Source organism: Danio aesculapii, chromosome 20 (genome assembly GCF_903798145.1).
Source record: "Danio aesculapii chromosome 20, fDanAes4.1, whole genome shotgun sequence".
In the NCBI taxonomy this organism is placed as follows: domain Eukaryota; kingdom Metazoa; phylum Chordata; class Actinopteri; order Cypriniformes; family Danionidae; genus Danio; species Danio aesculapii.
In genome coordinates this window covers 55,476,302-55,497,206 of record NC_079454.1, presented here as the reverse complement: position 1 = coordinate 55,497,206, position 20,905 = coordinate 55,476,302, and the positions used below count along the sequence as shown (strand labels likewise).

The following is a 20,905-nucleotide window of genomic DNA, read 5'->3' as shown; positions in this document are numbered from 1 at the left end:
AGACGTTTTCATCTTGCTTCTAGTCCAAATATCTGAAAATTCAAAGAGCATTACAAGCAAAAATACTGTCTTGTTTTAAAAAACTATGAGTCAAAATAAGGTGAGTTTTTCATTAAAACAAGTAAAATAATCTGCCAATGGGTATTTTCGGTTTGAAATAACATTATTTTTGGACTGTGGGAAACCCACGCAAATGGAGGAGAACATGCAAACTCCACACAGAAACACCAACTGACCCAGCCAAGACTTGAACCAGTGACCTTCTTGCTGTAAGGCGACAGCACTACCTACTGCGCCACTGCGTCGCCCCTATTTTTCTGACACCATTGGCCAGTTATTTTGCCTATTTTATTGAAAAACTGACTTAATTCAGGGTTTGTATGACCATGGAATACATTTGGGAAAACATAAACCCACAAGGTTTCAGGAAAGTCATGGAAATTTAAACAAATATCTGTATACTTGAACATATTATAAATGCTATATTGGGTAAATTTCAGAATATAGTTGCTTATATGTTGTTATCCTTCTTCCAGTGTTTACTTATGATTAAAATTCAACATTTGTATCATTAATGTAATGAACTATTTGTCATGTTTTAGTTGTCATTTTTACTGCATTGCAATTAGTAATTTGCTATATCTTTATTGTAATTTTTGAGTGTAAAATGATGCTCAAGATTTAGTTCACCGGCCAGTTTAGTTGATCAGTTCCCCTATAGCACATGTGTTTGGACTGTGGGGGAAACCGGAGCACCCGGAGGAAACCCATGACAACACGAGGAGAACATGCAAACTCCACACAGAAACACCAACTGACCCAGCCGAGACTCGAACCAGTGACTTTCTTGCTGTGAGGCAATTGTGCTAACCATTGAGCCACCGTGCCGCCCATATAAAAATCAATGTAAACTAAACAGATTGTTGCATGTTTTACAATATGCTATAAAAATTAAACATACACAGATTTTCTCATTATTTACCATGTAGATGTAGACATGACGTGAAACTTGTCATGAAAATGACTTTAATTTTGATGTTTTCTGTAAAACAAGACTACTTTTTTTGCTCTTATATATCAGCTTTTGTATGCTTTTATATATCAGAACTAGAAATAAGACAAAACCTCTGTGTGAAATGTTGATTTCAGCAATGTTATTATTGACGTGTTTGATTCTGGTTTTGCGCGCTTTAACTTTGGACACGCCCACACGGCATTGCGTCACCACCTGCTCCTGTCAATCAAGCGGAGTTCAGCCGGAACCGTTAACTTGCTTGAGTCAAACACCGGCGGCGTTAAATAATAAACCGTCAATAAAACCGTTAAATCTCCTCAGAAACACCGTCAGGATTCAGAAGCTAATCTGCGTTACAGCAGTCTGATCGAGTTTTAATCGACGCAGGAAAGTTTGCGAGTGAGTTTAGCGAGTAAGCGAGGTGTTGTTAGCAGCACATAAACAATAATAATAATAATAATAAACCGCCGTGGAGAATAAAGTGTGAGATCAGCGCTGTTTACCGACAGAAACACGCAGAATGTGAGAGTTCAGCAAAGCCGCGAGTGCTGATTCTGCTGCGGTCAAAATCAACATGATCACCGGCATCTGGAGCCCAGCAGCTGCAGCTACACCAACCCTGCTGACGGAGAACTCCACAGCGAGCTGAGGCGAGTCTCTCTCTCTCTCTGTGTGTGTGTGTGAGAGAGAGAGCGAGAAAAAGAAATTGTGTGTGTGTGTGAGGAAGAGAGGGTGTGTGTGTTTTAGTGGTAATGTTTGTGAGCAAGTGTCTTTAGTTTGTGTGTGTGTGTGTGTGTGTGTGTGTGTGTTAGAGCCATACCTGTCAACATTGGGATGTGAAAACAAGGTATTCTCCCTCCCCAAAATGTAATATGTTCATCTGGCTCTTCCAATGTAAATAAACAGTTAAAACGGTCAGTAATATGGCTTTATTATTATTATTATTATTATTATTATTATTATTATTATTATTGTTATTTACAAGGGATGTAATAAATAAAAACATTACAAAAAGCTGCAAATAAATTAGCAAACAGTTTAGCCTATTCAAATTTATAGCTATTATAAAGAAATTGAATCAAGTTACTGATTCATCCGCTGCGTAAGATATATGCTGGATAAGTTGGCGGTTCATTCTGCTGTGGTGACCACTGATGAATAAAGGGAATAAGCCGAAAAGAAAATGAATGAATGAGCATGTATCCAGTCAGAACTGAAAGTGAAATATAGTCTTTTTATTTGAGCATATTATTAGCAGATGATTTGCCCTGTGTGCTAAGTTATGTTGCAAAGCATCAGATCTGCGTCTGATTTAATACCACATATGAAAGTGGCACACATCTGAATCGAAAAGATCAGATCCCATGTGATTTGGGCTGTTCACACTGTCATGACAAAAGCAGATCTGGGTCACGTCTAGGCAAAAAAACATTGGATCTGCAGTGTGAACATAGCCTGTCTGCAGCGTGACCTGTGTAAACAGTGTGTTTTACCACACCGCTAATGAACAACATGAGTGTAACATGACACAAGCCTTTTATTTGGACCATAAGATATGCACTGCCATATTGCACAGCTCTAGTGTGTGTGTGTGTGTGTGTGTGTGTGTGTGTGTGATGTATGAGTACAGGTGTGTGTTATGTCATAGGTATGACACAGGTGTTATTAGAGCCGCTGATTTGAGTTGTGTTTTTCATCAAATAAAACTACACACAGTTTAGTGTTGGGTTGTGGGAAAGAAATATGTGTGTATAATACACTATACAGCATAAAAACAACAGGAACCTATGTCCCCGCAATTCACAAAAACACACTTGCTGTGTCTGAGTGTATATATGGTGATGTGTGTGATCTGTTGTGTTAATGTGCTTGTGTGTATGTTATTGTGTGTGATCTGTGAGTGTGTGTGTGTGTGTGTGTGTGTGTGTGTGTGTGTGTGTGTGTAAGAAACAGTGCATGGGTGTGTCTGAATGGGTGTAGGTAATGTGTGTGTGGGATGTGTGGTAATATGTGTTTGTATGGTAATGTGTGTGTGTGTGGTATGTGTTTGTGTATATGTTAATGTGGTTGTGGTCTGTGTATGTTAATGTGTGTTTGTGTGTTTATGGTATATGTGTTTGTGTGGTACGTGTGTAGTTGTTTATGGGATGTATGTGTGTGTCTGTTTGTTAATGTGTGTGTGTGTGTGTGATTTGCATCAGCTGCTGATTGTTCATGAACCTGTTGAGTCCTGCACCTCTGTCTGCAGCTCTGGCGGATTTAGGACAGGTTTGTGGTGTGTGTGTGTGTGTGTGTGTTCTGATGATTGCTGGATTGTGCTGATTGCTGGAGTGTGTGTGCTATATAAGCTCCTCAGTGTGACGGGCTCCTGTTCTCCGTCTGCAGATGATGATGATGAAGATGATGATGTTTTGGCTGCTGCCCGTCTGGACTCTCCTCCTGCTGTCCTCGTCTTCTTCTTCTTCTCCTCCTTCTTCTTCTTCTGCTGTTGATTTCTCGGTGCGTTTTGGACACACTCTGCCGTCTCTCAGTCGTCCTGCGAACTCCACGCAGATCTTCTATGGCATCATGTTTGACGCCGGCAGCACCGGCACACGCATCCACGTCTACACCTTTATCCAGAGAGAGCCAGGTCAGAACACACACACACACACACACACATATCCACACCTTCATTGAAACACTGCTTCATCTGAGCACAGTACACGTTTCCATTTGTGTGATGGGCCCAGAGAAGTGGACGGTGCTTCTGGACACTGTTAACATAGGGCTGCTTCTTAACACAGTACAGTTTTGTCTGGCGTTTGTTGATGTATCTCTGTATTGTGGTGCTTGACAAAGGTTTACCGCAGTAGTCCTGAGCCCATGTGCTGATCTGGCTTATAGATAAATGAGGATTCTTGATGCAGCGCCCCCTGAGGGGTCGGAGGTCACAGTTGTTCAGCTTAGGCTTGCGCTCTTGCCCTTTACGCACTGAAACTCCTCCAGATTCTTCAGTCTTTAATGATGTTCTGCACTGATGAAGGTGAAATCTCCACATGTCTTGCTCTCTTTCTCTGAGGAACATTGTGTTTACACATCTCCATCATTTCCTCTTGTATTTGTGGTCAAACTGGCGATCCTCGGCCCATCTCTGCTCCTGAAGGACTAGACCTGTACTGATGCTGCTTTATTAGCAGATCATAATCACAGTCACCTGTGGACATCACCTGTGTCTCATCACATCATTATTCAGCAGGTCACCTGATCACTGCCCTGAACTGCTCCTGTCACTGTTTCTGGAGTGTGTTGAGCTCTGACTGACAGGAGAGGATGGAGATTTACACATGAACTGAAGCTGAGCAGACAGAACAGCAGATATTGTGTTCATATTGTCTGATATCAAACACAAGACAAAGTAAATCTGGAAATCACTACGGTCTTTTTTTATTAGCGTTTTAATCACTACTTGTTTCTATACTGTCCCAAGCTTTTTCTGATTTGGGGATGTAAACACTGATGTTTATGATAAAGATTATCATCACGGTCTAATGCTGCATGACGCTCAAAATGAAAGTTGAAAAAGGTGTATTAAAATGAATAATTCTTCAAACTAATACATCCAGTAATGAAAGATTTTAACAAGTTTTCATGAGTCAATCATTCATTGAAAATGAGACTAAAAATAAATATGTGTTGTGCAAGATTATAATGATAGATTTATACATTTACAGGGCTCATTAATTTTCTAAATTCCTGGTAGCCCTCGGACAGGCACTCTTCAGTCTTTAGCAGCCTGAAAGTAAATGTGTGTAACCCAAATAGACAATTAATTATTTATTAAATAAAAACAAAAACATACATTTACTAAATAAAAAAAGATATCATGACATTTGTTGAATTAGAGTTTTTACAGAGTATATATATATATATATATAAATATACAGCTGAAGTCAGAATTATTAAGCCCCCCTGTTTATTTTTTCCTCAATTTTTTTAGCAGAGAGCAGATTTCTCCAGCACATCTCTAATCATAATAGTGTTAATAACTCATCTCTAATAACTGATTTATTTTCTCTTTGTCATGATGACAGTAAATAATATTAGACTAGATATTCTTCAAGACACTAGTATTCAGCTTAAAGTCACATTTAAAGGCTTCACTAGGGTAATTAGGGTAAAGTTAGGGTAATTAGGCAAGTCATTGTATAACAGTGGTTTATTCTGGAGACAATCCAACACTAATATTGCTGAAGGAGGATAATAATATTGACCTTAAAATGAGTTTAAAACTATTAAAAACTGCTTTTATTCTAGCTCAGTGGTTCCCAAACTGGGGGTCGCGACCCCTGCGGGGGTCGCAGAATAATTTCAAGGGGTCGCGAGAGTTATTTAAAAATTGTGTAATTTTCAGTGATTATAATAAATATTTTTCAGTATTACAAGTGAAAGCTAATATTTTCAGATTTTTAAAAAGATATTACTGATTTATAAAGTATTTGGGACACATTCGGGCAGAATGCATCTTTGTACTTGGAACGCAGCGTTCAGGAACAGTTTTAAAACTGTTGTCATGTCAACTTGCCGCAGTAAACAAAGCCTTCAACGCTTGCCCCGCCTTCGCGCTCTTCTTATTGGCCCACTGCTCTAAGAACTGAACACGAACTGAACATCTTCAGATGACAGGAGCTACAACCGCGAAAATGTAAAGCGCTGAAGACGAGAGAATGAAAACAACACTGACAGATTTTGTCTTAGAAACACCTAAAGCTACAAATATTGGCACATCTGATTACTGATCATGTGCTGAATGTTAATCCACCAGCTATACTTATTGAAGAGTGGATAAAAGACCTCCATTGGCTTCAAGTCTGCTATGAAAATAACTAGCATTCACTGTAAAGTCTGTGGGATATCTTTTGGGATATCCGTCCGTGTATCTTTTGGTCACTCAATTATGTTATAAAAATGTCTTTTCTTGTGATAACGGGATTTCATTGAGACATTTTCCTCACGCATGCATATTTATTTTTTTGCTTGTTAGTTTTGATTAGTGTTGATTTTCAAATGCAATAAATCTGTTTATAAAACTTGTAGTAACAGTGCGATAATTGGTGGGAGCCACTAAATTTTGGCTGGTGCACCTACATTTTTAAAGTTAGAAGCACCAGTGCTACCAAGCAGAAATGTTAATTTCGAGCCCTGTAATCTATAGTAAATATAGTTAAAATATTGTGAACAGCTTAAAAAAAAGCTATTTTTATTGTTTGTATATGCTTTGGTAGTGGGGGGTCACGAGTTCTTGACGATCTTACAATGGGGGTCGCGGGTTTAAAAGTTTGAGAACCACTGACCTAGCTGAAATAAAACTAATAAGACTTTCTCCAGAAGAACAAATATTATCAGACATACTGTGAACATTTCCTGAATCTGTTCAACATTATTTGGGAAATATTTGACATTATTATGAAATATTTAAAAAAGAAAAAAAATAATAATTCTGATAATTCGAATAATTCTGACTTTAACTGTATATATGTGTGTGTGTCTGTGTGTGTGTGTGTGTGTGTGTGTGTCTGTGTGTGTGTGTCTTTGTGTGTGTGTGTGTGTGTGTGTGTGTTGTGTGTGTGTTGTGTGTGTGTTGTGTGTGTGTTGTGTGTGTGTGTGTATTTCTGCTTCAGATGGACTGCCAGTGCTGGATAATGAGATGTTCCACTCCATGAAGCCTGGACTCTCTGCATATGCAGACATGCCTGAGATTGTGAGTATGATGAGCCTGTGCGTGTGCACGGGTGAGTGTGTGTGTGTGTGTGAGTGTCACTTATGCGCTGATGTGTGTTTGTCATTCATACGCTGATGTGTGCGTGTCACTCATGTACTTGTGTGTGTGTGTGTGTGTGTGTGTGTGTCTCTCATGTGCTGATGTATGTGTTTGGTGCCATTAATGCGCTGGTGTGTGTGTGTGTGTGTGTATGTGTGTGTGTGTGTGTGTGTGTGTGTGTGTGTGCAGGCGGGTCATACGGTGCGTCAACTGCTGCGAGTGGCTAAGAAGACTGTTCCTCCGCTGGAGTGGAAGCGGACACCGCTGGTGTTCAGAGCCACCGCTGGACTCAGACTGCTGCCCGCCGCTAAAGCTCATGCACTGCTGGAGGAGGTACAGCTGGGGTTACTCTGCTTAAACTACACTAATATGCAACAAATGGGTCATTTATAGTAAAATGAGTCCATTATTAATGTACATTAATGCAAAATGCTTAAATGTGATTAGTGAACATTTGAGTTGACGATAACAGAGCTATCGATAACAGAGTTGACGATAACAGAGCTGACGGTTGCAGAGCTGACAATAACAGAGCTGACAATAACGGGGTTGACGGTAAACATTTCCATCATGTTGTGTTTTAGCTCCAGATGCTAACCTCTAACCAGACTCCACATGGTGTGTCTAAAACACAATTTGATGCTTTTTCATCACAATATTGATTTTAAAGAGTGAATTGACTGAAATATCACAGTAACAGAGTGGACACATCATTAATCTACTATTGGTGAATCCTAGACATTTTGCACAAATTAATGAGAGCAGAATGATGACACTCCTCAATGCCTTCCAGAGTTTCCTGCCACAGGAAGTGACATCACTTGCAGGAAGTCCTATGATTTTTCTCTCAGTGCTTTACAGATTGTTCTCCCTAATGGATGTAAGAGTTGAGCAGAACTCAGAGACACACACTAAATGATAGTAAATGTTTAATATAATGTTTATGTGTGCAGGTCCAGGATGTCTTTGATGAGTCTCCGTTTTACGTTCCTCCAGACAGCGTCAGGATCATGAACGGCACCAGTGAAGGTTTGTCCACATGACCAGATCATTTATTAAAAAATACAATGTTTGTGTGACTGTAAGCACATTCTTAATATGAGAATTACCACAGTGTGATGACTTTAACAATAGAATAAGTAGATATAGTCTTTGTTGTACTTTTTTCAGATTATTATTATATTTTCATTCTGATTCTGTAAATGAAGACAAAATGTGTATTTTTGAATCGTACCTTTAGGAAACTCTGCTTTAACTAGATGCTTGAACTCGATCTGCTTCTAGTAAAAAACTCAATCTAACAGCTAACTGTTACAGATTTACACTTTATTTAGAGCAAAAACAAGCTTATATGAAACTCAAACAGAGATGTAGGAGCTGAACAAATAAACATGCATTTCATTATCATTATCATTGTCTCCACAGAAAATATAATAAAGCTTTTTTTTCTGAAACATAAAATATTTTTGCAAACGAATGAAAATTATTTTTAAAAATTGCAGCAATAATAAAAATCAAAGTGTGAAAAATTAGTTTTGCTTACAAATGTACAAATAAATACAAAGAAACAACAAGTAATACATTAAATTAAATGTGATATTTGAAAGATAAAATAAAAAAATAAAGATTTTAAAATAAAATGTCTTCCATTAATGTTTGATTTAAAACTTCTAAAAACAAGCTTGTTTTACAGTGTGTAAATGTAGTTAATAACAGCACATTAAGAGCTCAGACAGTGCTAGTTTGTGTAGGTAACCTGTCTGCGGTTCATGTAGCAAAAGCTATGCACACACACACACACACACACACACACACATTATTATCATAATCATTGTTATTATTTAGTTTTTTGACGCACATACGGATCACATAATCACTATATAAAAAGTTTTCTGTTAGCATTACCTTTATCTAGACTGATTTTACATGCTCTTACAGTTTTAGATATAGATTTCTGATTGATTTGCTCTTTGGTTTATTCATGTGTGTTTTCCTCTGTTGTGTTGCTTGTTTGTAAAGCACTTTGTGAAAGGTAATTTACAAAATAAGTTCATTATAATCAAGTCTGCATTCATGTTTTACATTAGTAAAAACTAGTCATGAACGATTATTATTTACTGCACATTATTAGATTTGTGTTTATCCCAGTGTTAATTTACAATCATTGAGGGACTACAGTTTATATATTTTCTTTAATTTTTATTTTAAATTGTTTTATAAAAATTTTTTTTTTTACATATTTTTCATGTGTCTGTATATATATTTTTTATATGTTTCATTTTAATTTTATTTTCAAATATGTGTACATACACTTACCGGCCACTTTATTAGGTACACCTTACTAGTACTGGGTTGGACCCTCTTTTGCCTACAAAACTGCCTTAATCCTTGGTGGCATAGATTCAACAAGCTACTGGAAATATTCCTCAGAGATTTTGCTCTATATTGAATTGATAGCATCACACAGTTGCTGCAGATTTTTCTGTAACCCCTAGAGATGGTTGTGCATGAAAATCCCAGTAGATCAACAGTTTCTGAAATACTCAGAGCAGCCCGTCTGGCAGCAACAACCATGCCACGTTCAAAGTCTCTTAAATCCCCTTTCTTCTCCATTCTGATGCTCGCTTTGACCTGCAGCAGATCGTCTTTATCATGTCTACATGCCTAAATGCAGTGAGCTGCTGCCATGTGATTGGCTGATTAGAAACTTGCCTTAACGAGCAGTTGGACAGGTGTACCTAATAAAGTGGACGGTATTTATACATCTATATAGCTGATATATCTGTCATCATTTACTCGCTCTTTACTTGTTTCCTTTATGAGTTTCTTTCTTCTGTTAAACACAAAAGAAGATATTTTGAAGAATGTTGGAAATTGTTAACCATTGACTTCCATTTGTTTTTCCTACTATGGAGGTCAGTGGTTGACTGTTTTCAACATATTTCAAAATATCTTCCTTTTGTGTTTAACAGAAGAAAGAAACTCATAAATGTTTGAAAACCACTCGAGGGAGAGTAAATAGTGAGTGTTTTTTCATTTTTTTGAGTAAACTGACCCTTGTTAAAAGTTAATTTAAGTATTAGAAAAGGCTTTAGTCTGGGCTATAATAACCCTGGGTTATTGATGGTGTTTCTGGCAGGGATTCTGGCCTGGGTCACAGTCAACTTTCTGACAGGTGAGATCTGCTTTTACTAACCACACTGAGTTTAGACTTGAGTTTAATCTGCTTAAAAGTGAACTTGATATTTGGTAAACACAGCAGCATATACAGTATTATAGCCTGCATGCTAAAACTGTAAAACTGAACAAAAGCCAGAAAGCCTAAATCAGTCTCTTTAATTTCATTAATGAATGCATGAAGTGAACTACTTATGAAGTGTTTTCATTTGTTCTGGTATGCTATGTTTAATATGATTTAAAAATGTTAGCTCTCACAGCTAATAATGAACAGAAACATTTAGTAATCTGTTACACCTTACAGTGAGATTGTGTTAGTTAGTGTATTTACTAACATGAACAAACAATGAACAGTACATTTATCACAATATTTATTCATCTTTGTTAATGTTAATAAAGTTGTGCAGTGTTGTTCATGTTAACTCACAGTGCGTTAACTAAAATAAGCATGAATTTGTGTTTTAATAATGTATTAGCAAACGGTGAGCTATGATTAATGAATGCTGTATGAGTAATGTTCATTATTAGTTCATCTTAGTAAGTGCATTAACTAATGAAACCTGATTGTAAAGTCAAGTCAGGCTTTATTGTCATTCCACATGTGTGGACATATAGAGAGACGAAATGTCTTGCAGGACAACAGTGCTACATAAATTAATCATAAATACAAACACAACACTGCTATTTAAAAAAAACCTATGCATAACTAACATATACTATAAAATAAAATAAAAAAACTTCAACTATACACATAAGACAGGCTAAGGTGATCTTAATGTTCAATATTCACTAATGTAATGCAATTATTATCATTAGTTAATACACTGAGAACTGAAATGAACAGAAGCTAATGAAGACTGATGAAGTCACGTAATCATTTAATCAATAACTTAGTCATTGCCTGAATTAGTGCATTGAGTAATGTTAACAAATAAACATATACAGTGTTGTTGAAGACAGTAGTTGATCAGAGCATCACACAGTAAACTGGGATTAATATGCATGCAGTGTTTTTCCATCAAAGCATTAGTGAGTGTTTATCAGATCAGGCTCTTCAGTGTGTGAAAGTGTTTAAGTGCTGCCTTCAGGTCGACTGGAGCGAAACACAGAGAAGACAGTAGGAATCCTGGACCTCGGCGGAGGATCAACACAGATTACCTTCTTGCCCAAGTCAAAGGTCAGAGAACACCTTAGCAACTGCATAGTTACACCCCAGCAACCACTCACAACACTGAACAACAGCAAACCAATCCCCTTGCCTAGACTAATTTGTTAGCCCATAGTAACACCCTGGCAACAACACAGCAATGCCTGAAACTCTAATAACTGTATAGTTATTTCCCGGCACTATCCTGCATGATAATGCCTCACCATCACCTTAGTAACTTCATAGCAACACCTGTACAACCCCTCACAACACCTTAGAAACTGCATAGCAACAGCTGAAGCTTCTCTTACTGTTCTGCAGTGTTTAATAGTAATATTGTGAAGTAATTTGAACACACGTTTATCAGTAATAATAGTTTAACACTGAAGATGTGTAATTGTGTCCTGCTGCAGTGCTGTGGTCTTCTTCAGGTGTGTGTTGTGTGTGTTTCACTCTGACAGAAAACCATTGAAGCTGCTCCGGCCGACTACATCAGCAGATTCCAGATGTTCAACTGCAGCTACCAGCTCTACACACACAGGTCAACACACACACACACACAGAGACAGACAGACGCACACACTGACCCTCTGCAGCGTGTGTGTTTACTGTAGTGCTGCTGTTCTTGTGTTCTTCAGTTATCTAGGAAACGGCATCAAAGCTGCTCGACTCTCAGCCCTCGGGGCCCTGAATGCAGACGGTACGAGACACGAATCTGTCTGTGTTCATCTGTGCGTGTATTTTTTTTGTGTGTGTGTTCACCTGTGTATGCATGTGTGTGTGTGTAGCAGGTCTGGAAAAGAAGCTCTTCCGCAGCTCTTGTTTGTCCAGATCACACACAGCAGAGTTCAGCTTCGGCGGCGTCTCGTATCACGTCAGCGGCGACAGCAGCGGTAAAACACTCAACACTCTGAGGATCGAGTTATTGCACATTAAAATAAGTTCAGGCTTATGCTGTATCCCTTCTGTCCTTCATATTTACACAGTTTAAGTCTGTATTATTTACCCCCCTGTTTATTATTACCCCCAGCTTCTGTTTAATGGGGAGATTTCTTCAACAAATCTCTGATCATAACAGTGTTAATAACTCATCTCTAATAACTGATTTATTTTCTCTTTATCATGATGACAGTAAATAATATTAGACTAGATATTCTTCAAGACACTAGTATTCAGCCTAAAGTCACATTTAAAGGCTTCACTAGGGTAATTAGGGTAAAGTTAGGGTAATTAGGCAAGTCATTGAACTACACTGTTCCTATTTACTGTGACCTTTTATGTGAAGCTGCTTTGACACAATCTACATTGTATAAGCGCTTTACAAATAAAGGGGAATTGAATTGAATCATTGTATAACAGTGGTTTATTCTGGAGACAATCCAACACTAATATTGCTGAAGGGGGCTAATAATATTGACCTTAAAATGGGTTTAAACTATTAAAAACTGCTTTTATTCTAGCTGAAATAAAACAAATAAGACTTTCTCCAGAAGAACAAATATTAGAGGAAATACTGTGAGAAATTCCTGAATCTGTTCAACATCATCTGGGAAATACTTGAAGAAGAAGAATAAACATTGCACAGTAGGATCAATATTTTGCCTTCAACTGTATGTGTTTTTTGTGTGTGTGTGTGTGTGTGCAGGTGTGAGCGGCTATAAGGCGTGCTATCAGGAGTTAGTGAAGGTGGTGAAGGGCATCATCAAGCAGCCGCTGGAGCTCAGAGATTCCTCCTCCTTCTACGCTTTCTCTTATTATTATGATCACGCGGTGGAGGCCGGACTCATCGGTAACGCTTTATTCATATTCCTGCACACAACAAACACTTCATCCTTTACTTTTCCAATAAAATCTCAAACACAACGACTTTATTAGCCAAACTGAATGATTCTCAATATCGGACTTATTTTAATTTCTCATCATATTCATGACATTTTTCTAGAAAATTCTATATTTTTATTGAATCACGACTTTATTCTCAAACTTTGAGTTTTTTCTTTACTTTTTATTTTGCCATTTTCTTCTTGAATTCATCTTTTGTCAAACACTGGTTTTGTTTGTGAACAAAAACATTTTTCAAATGTAACCATTTTTTCTCTAAATAGCGACTTTATTAGAGAAATTCGTTTAGTTTATTCTCAACATTTTATTTCATCATCTTTTCTTGAAAACTTTATTCTTGAAATGTTTTCAGTTTTTTCTCAACATTTTCTAATGTTTCTTGAAAAGAGAGTTTTTTTCTTAAAGCATAATGACTTTATTCATGAAAGTTTACGGCTTCATAATTCTCTAATATTTTATTTTGTCATGTTACTTGACATTTTACTCTTTCTTTCTCAAAACACTGATGTTATTCCCAAAATATAATGATTTTATTCTTAGTTTTATCAGTTTATTATTAATTTCTCAAACACAAATGACTTTTAATGCTTTTCAAGATTTTATTTAGACATTTGTTTCTCAAAACAATGACTTTATTATCAAAACTTAATCATTCTCAAGATTTTATTTGGTTTCTGTTTTGTGAAATTTAACAATTATTTTCTGGAAGCACAATGACTTTACTCTCCAAGACTTCCTTTTGTCATTTCTCCCCAAACACAATGACTATTATTGCATTTCATGAGTTTATTCCTAACATTTTCATCATTTTTCATCATTTTTTCAATGTTTTTCCTCAAAACACAGCAACTCTATATTACTTCTAAAGTAATGACTTTAATCACATTTTATTCATAATCTTTCTTTAAAACAGCCGTTGACTTGAGTAGGTTTTCTCATTTCTGTTTAGTTCAATTATGAGTTTAGTCTGATTAAGGTTGTCAAAATGTCTGTTTACATGGTGGACTCTTAATCAGAGTAATGTCTTAATTGTATTAAAATCAGAGTATCGGTGCCCATGTAAACGTACGCACTGAGTTTATTCCCCATTTTAATTTGTCATGTGTCTTGAAATGTTACTTGTTTTTCTTGAAACACAATGACTTTATTAGGAAAATGTTTTGACCACAGTGACAGTATTTCTGAAATTTCATGATTTTATTCTCAACATTTAATTTCAGCATTTCTTTCTTCAAGTTAAACCAGTTGTTTTACTCGATATGATGACTTTGTTAGTGAAATTTACTGTCTTTTCTTAACATTGTTTTTAGCTATTTTATTGTCCTGAAATGTGTTTTTTTTTGTTTTGAAAACAGGACTTTATTATCAAAATTAAATAATTTTTAAGACTTTATTTTGTCTTTTTTTCTTGCATTTTATTTTTTCTCAAAACAATGATTTTATTCTCAACATTTAATTTCAGCATTTCTTTCTTCAAGTTAAACCAGTTGTTTTTCTCGACACGATGACTTTATTAGTGAAATTTACTGACTCTTCTCAACATTGTTTTTAGGACTTTATTATCAAAATTGAATAATTTTTAAGACTTTATTTTGTCTTTTTTTCTTGCATTTAATTTTTTCTCAAAACAATGATTTTATTATCAAATGTTCATGACTTTATTCTCAACATTGGATTTTGCACATTTTTTTGTTGAAATGTAAAACAAATCTCAAACATGACTTCTCAATTTCATGACTTTATTCTCAACATTCAATTTATTTTGTAATTTATTTTGTCTTAAAATGTAACAGTTATTTTCTCAAAATACACTAACTTTACTCTTGAACAGGTTTTCTCATGTTTCTTCAGATTTGACTAGTTTTTCTGGAAACACGATGACCTTATTAATCCATTTCATGAATTTATTCTCATCCTTTTTGTCATTTTTCTTGAAATTTGATGAGTTTTTTCTTAAAAAACAGTAAAGTTACTCTCAAAATGTATTGACTTTAATTGCATTTTATGTCATAATTTTTCTTGAGAACACAGCTCTTGACTTTAGTTAGTGCAGTTTATTCTCAACGTTTAATTCAGGTTTTATTCTTGAAATTATTTTTTCTCAAACCAGAGAATTTTTGCTCAATCTAGAGTTTATTCTCAACATTCATTTTTATTTGTAATTTCTTATTAAGATTTAACGATTATTTTCTTTTGAAACACTGATTTTATTCTCCATTTGATGTTGTCATGTGTCTTAAATTGTTTCTTCCTCAAAACACAATAATTTTATTCCTGAAATGTTTTTTATTAAAATTAAACCTTTTTTTCTCGAAACGATGACTTTATTCTCAAAATGTCATGACTTTATTCTCAACATTATATTTAGCTATTTTTTGTTGAAATTGTTTGACTTTTTCCTCTATCTTATGAGTTTATTCTCAACATTCAGTTTTTTTTCTAGAAATTTAGCAATTATTTTCTTGAAACCCAATGACTAATCTTTATTTTTCATGTGTCTTTATACTAGTTTATTATTATTTTTTATTTAATTTCATAAGTTTATTCTCAACATTTTCATATATATATATATAATTTTTTTTCCTATTTCTTTGAAGTTTTAAAACACAACAATGTTACTCTCAAAATGTAATGACTTTAATCTGGTGTGTGTTGTAAATGTAGCTAGGAGAGCACAGTGGTTGACTGGAGTGTGTGTTTTCTTTAGATGAGCAGCGCGGAGGAGCCGTGAAGGTCCGAGACTTCCGGAAAACCGCTCGACAGGGTGAAGATCATTTTCATTTTGGCTCTTATTTTGCTCTGTTGTTGTTGTGTTTTCATGTCAGTCAGTGTTATATTCATTACTCTCATCTGTTAAAGCATCTCTAGAGCTCATATTCACAAAACTTCTAAAGGCGAAAACTTCAGCAGGAAATCGCTAAAATACTGTGCGTCAGTCTGAAACTTCATACTCAGATTTGACAGCTAGCTGCTAAATCAGTCAAATGTTAGCATTAGCGAAGAGAATCCTGAGTTACTGAGCAAAACACTAAAATAACTAAACTATATTTCAGTTTATAAACCATGAACTGTCTTAAAGTGTGTGTTTTCAGCAGTCTGCCTTGAAGAAGACATATTAAACACACACTCAGCCTTTAAAAAGTGCTCGCTGTAATCATTCCCGTATGATCACAGACAGTTTTTTACATTTCATTAATTATAATTATGCATTATTAATGGCTAAATGCACTACACACTACACTACACTGGATATAGTTTGTCAGTGCTGCGTAGTTTGGTTATTCTAGCGCCACCTGCTGGACAATATATAATTATATTTAAGCACTACAGAATGTTACGTTCTCACACACACATCATGTATTCTCTCAGTGCTGCAGGAGTTTGGTTTTGTGGCGCCACCTGCTGGACACTCAGCTTGTGTTAATCAGGAGTCAAAGGTCATAACCTGAGCGTTAGCATATGAGCACAGCTAAATTTAAGCCTGTTCGCTGACACATATTTCACTCCCCTTGTAAATGTGTGTGTGTGTGTTCAGTGTGTAACCGGCCGGCGCGTCACACTCAGCTCAACCAGTTCCTCTGTATGGACCTGACCTACATCACCTGCCTGCTGAAAGACGGCTTCGGCTTCAAGGAGAGCACTGTCCTGCAGGTACAGTACACGCTAATCGGCTAACTGGTTAACACTCATGTCTAACTGGTTAACACTCATGTCTAACTGGTTAACACTCATGTCTAACTGGTTAACACTCATGTCTAACTGGTTAACACTAATGTCTAACTGGTTAACACTCATTTCTAACTGGTTAACACTCATGTCTAACTGGTTAACACTCGTGTCTAACTGGTTAACACTCATTTATAACTGGTTAACACTCATGTCTAACTGGTTAACACTCGTGTCTAACTGGTTAACACTCATTTATAACTGGTTAACACTCATGTCTAACTGGTTAACACTCGTGTCTAACTGGTTAACACTCATTTATAACTGGTTAACACTCATGTCTAACTGGTTAACACTCGTGTCTAACTGGTTAACACTCATTTATAACTGGTTAACACTCATGTCTAACTGGTTAACACTCGTGTCTAACTGGTTAACACTCATGTCTAACTGGTTAACACTCATGTCTAACTGGTTAACACTCGTGTCTAACTGGTTAACACTCATTTATAACTGGTTAACACTCATGTCTAACTGGTTAACACTCATTTATAACTGGTTAACACTCATTTATAACTGGTTAACACTCATGTCTAACTGGTTAACACTCATTTATAACTGGTTAACACTCATTTCTAACTGGTTAACACTCATGTCTAACTGGTTAACACTCATTTAGAACTGGTTAACACTCATGTCTAACTGGTTAACACTCGTGTCTAACTGGTTAACACTCATGTCTAACTGGTTAACACTCATTTAGAACTGGTTAACACTCGTGTCTAACTGGTTAACACTCGTGTCTAACTGGTTAACACTCGTGTCTAACTGGTTAACACTCGTGTCTAACTGGTTAACACTCATTTCTAACTGGTTAACACTCATTTCTAACTGGTTTACACTCATGTCTAACTAGTTAACACGTCTAACTAGTTAACACTCATTTCTAACTGGGTAACACTCATTTATAACTGGTTAACACTCATTTATAACTGGTTAACACTCATCTCTAACTGGTTAACACGTCTAACTGGTTAACACTCATGTCTAACTGGTTAACACTCATGTCTAACTGGTTAACACTGGTTAACACTCATTTCTAACTGGTTAACACTCATTTCTAACTGGTTAACACTCATGTCTAACTGGTTAACACTAATTTCTAACTGGTTAACACTCATTTCTAACTGGTTAACACTCATGTCTAACTGGTTAACACTCATGTCTAACTGGTTAACACTCATTTCTAACTGGTTAACACTCATGTCTAACTGGTTAACACTAATTTCTAACTGGTTAACACTCATTTCTAACTGGTTAACACTCATGTCTAACTAGTTAACACTCATGTCTAACTGGTTAACACTCATGTCTAACTGGTTAACACTCATGTCTAACTAGTTAACACTAATTTCTAACTGGTTAACACTCATGTCTAACTGGTTAACACTCATTTCTAACTAGTTAACACTCATTTCAAACTGGTTAACACTCATGTTTAACTGGTTAACACTCATGTATAACTGGTTAACACTCATGTCTAACTGGTTAACACACATGTCTAACTAGTTAACACTCATTTATAACTGGTTAACACTCATTTCTAACTGGTTAACACACGTCTAACTTGTTAACGCTCATTTCTAACTGGTTAACACTCATGTATAACTGGTTAACACTCATTTCTAACTGGTTAACACTCATGTCTAACTGGTTAACACTAATGTTTAACTAGTTAACACTCATGTCTAACTGGTTAACACTCATTTCTAACTGGTTAACACTCATATCTAACTGGTTAACACTCATGTCTAACTGGTTAACACTCATTTCTAACTGGTTAACACTCATGTCTAACTGGTTAACACTCGTGTCTAACTGGTTAACACTCATTTCTAACTGGTTAACACTAATTTCTAACTGGTTAACACTCATTTCTAACTGGTTAACACTCATATCTAACTGGTTAACACTCATGTCTAACTGGTTAACACTCATTTCTAACTGGTTAACACTCATGTATAACTGGTTAACACTCATTTCTAACTGGTTAACACTCATGTCTAACTGGTTAACACTAATGTTTAACTAGTTAACACTCATGTCTAACTGGTTAACACTCATTTCTAACTGGTTAACACTCATATCTAACTGGTTAACACTCATGTCTAACTGGTTAACACTCATTTCTAACTGGTTAACACTCATGTCTAACTGGTTAACACTCGTGTCTAACTGGTTAACACTCATTTCTAACTGGTTAACACTAATTTCTAACTGGTTAACACTCATTTCTAACTGGTTAACACTCATTTCTAACTGGTTAACACTCATCTAACTAGTTAACACTCATGTCTAACTGGTTAACACTCATTTATAACTGGTTTACACTCATGTCTAACTGGTTAACACTCACGTCTAACTGGTTAACACTCATGTCTAACTGGTTAACACTCATTTATAACTGGTTTACACTCATGTCTAACTAGTTAACACGTCTAACTAGTTAACACTCATGTCTAACTGGTTAACACTCATTTCTAACTGGTTAACACTCATGTCTAACTGGTTAACACTCATTTTTAACTGGTTAACACTCATGTCTAACTGGTTAACACTAATGTTTAACTAGTTAACACTCATGTCTAACTGGTTAACACTCATGTCTAACTGGTTAACACTCATTCATAACTGGTTAACACACATGTCTAACTAGTTAACACTCATTTATAACTGGTTAACACTCATGTATAACTGGTTAACACTCATGTCTAACTGGTTAACACTCATGTCTAACTGGTTAACACTCATTTCTAACTGGTTAACACTCATGTCTAACTGGTTAACACTAATTTCTAACTGGTTAACACTCATTTCTAACTGGTTAACACACATGTCTAACTAGTTAACACTCATTTATAACTGGTTAACACTCATGTATAACTGGTTAACACTCATGTCTAACTGGTTAACACTCATGTCTAACTGGTTAACACTCATTTATAACTGGTTAACACTCATGTCTAACTGGTTAACACTCATTTCTAACTGGTTAACACTCATTTCTAACTGGTTAACACACATGTCTAACTAGTTAACACTCATTTATAACTGGTTAACACTCATTTCTAACTGGTTAACACACGTCTAACTTGTTAACGCTCATTTCTAACTGGTTAACACTCATGTATAACTGGTTAACACTCATTTCTAACTGGTTAACACTCATTTCTAACTGGTTAACACTCATGTATAACTGGTTAACACTCATGTCTAACTGGTTAACACTCATGTCTAACTGGTTAACACTCATGTCTAACTGGTTAACACTCATTTATAACTGGTTAACACTCATGTCTAACTGGTTAACACTCATTTCTAACTGGTTAACACTCATGTCTAACTGGTTAACACTCATGTTTAACTGGTTATAACCCTTATGTGTTTCCCGCAGTTAACCAAGAAGGTGAGGAATGTGGAAACCAGCTGGGCTTTAGGTGCCGCCATCGACCACTTCCAGAAGTCCAGGATCCACTGAAGTGAACAATGATCACACAAACCACGCTTCACTACTGAGCATCAGTGTTTACAGCAGTCTGAGACTCATTTTTACTCTTCTAATTTTGTCTCTATCAAATGTACAGTTCTTTTTATGTTCGGATAGTTTTATTTTTGGAAACATTACAGCATAACATCCCAGAGCACATCAGGTCAACTTACTTGACATTTAGTCTAACAGTCCTAATGAATGCTCATTTAAGATCTTGATTCTTCATAGTTTTTATGGGATGTCATTGTCTAACTAAATCATTTTTTGGTGCGATTACTCACATTAGTAAGGTGGATTCGGTGTTTAATGTCGTGGAACTGAGGAGTAGTAATGTTTATTTTCAACATGCCTTAATTTCAGCATGAACTCAAATGCACAGTATTTATTTCAGCAGCACACATCACGTCTTAATTCATCTGTGTGAATGAGTCCACTTAATAATAATAAAGGAAACTGATTTCAAATCAGTTTAACTGCTCAGATTAAATAAATAAATTATTGAAAATCTGTCAGCTGATGATTCTGATTGGGCGAAATATGCTTAGCCACGCCCCTCCAACTGTAAGTTTGCGGCGTTAAAGATGAATGGAGCTAAAAAGTAAACCCCGCCTCTGCTCTATTCAGTCAGAATTACTTCAATTGTTGATAAACTATTTTTAATAAACAGCATTTTATTGTGCCTGAACTGGGTTTCATCTCAAATGAGTT

The 20,905-nt window shown here is 36.0% G+C and overlaps 1 protein-coding gene across 2 annotated transcripts; it reads left to right on the top strand.

The window, feature by feature from the left end:
• Positions 1–1,241: 1,241 nt before the first annotated feature.
• Positions 1,242–20,882, top strand: entpd5b (ectonucleoside triphosphate diphosphohydrolase 5b). Of its 2 annotated transcripts, none has more exons than XM_056480867.1 (14): positions 1,242–1,665; positions 3,401–3,647; positions 6,676–6,755; positions 7,005–7,148; positions 7,769–7,844; positions 9,955–9,990; positions 11,081–11,169; positions 11,601–11,680; positions 11,778–11,839; positions 11,931–12,032; positions 12,785–12,928; positions 15,689–15,745; positions 16,517–16,632; positions 20,102–20,882. In XM_056480867.1, the coding sequence occupies exons 2-14, from the start codon at positions 3,401–3,403 to the stop codon at positions 20,183–20,185; spliced, it is 1,317 nt and encodes a 438-aa protein (XP_056336842.1). In that variant the 5' UTR covers positions 1,242–1,665; the 3' UTR covers positions 20,186–20,882. The 2 variants fall into 2 exon arrangements, with proteins under 2 accessions (XP_056336842.1, XP_056336841.1); XM_056480866.1 differs by having other exon boundaries at positions 11,928–12,032.
• The last annotated feature ends 23 nt before the right edge of the window (positions 20,883–20,905 follow it).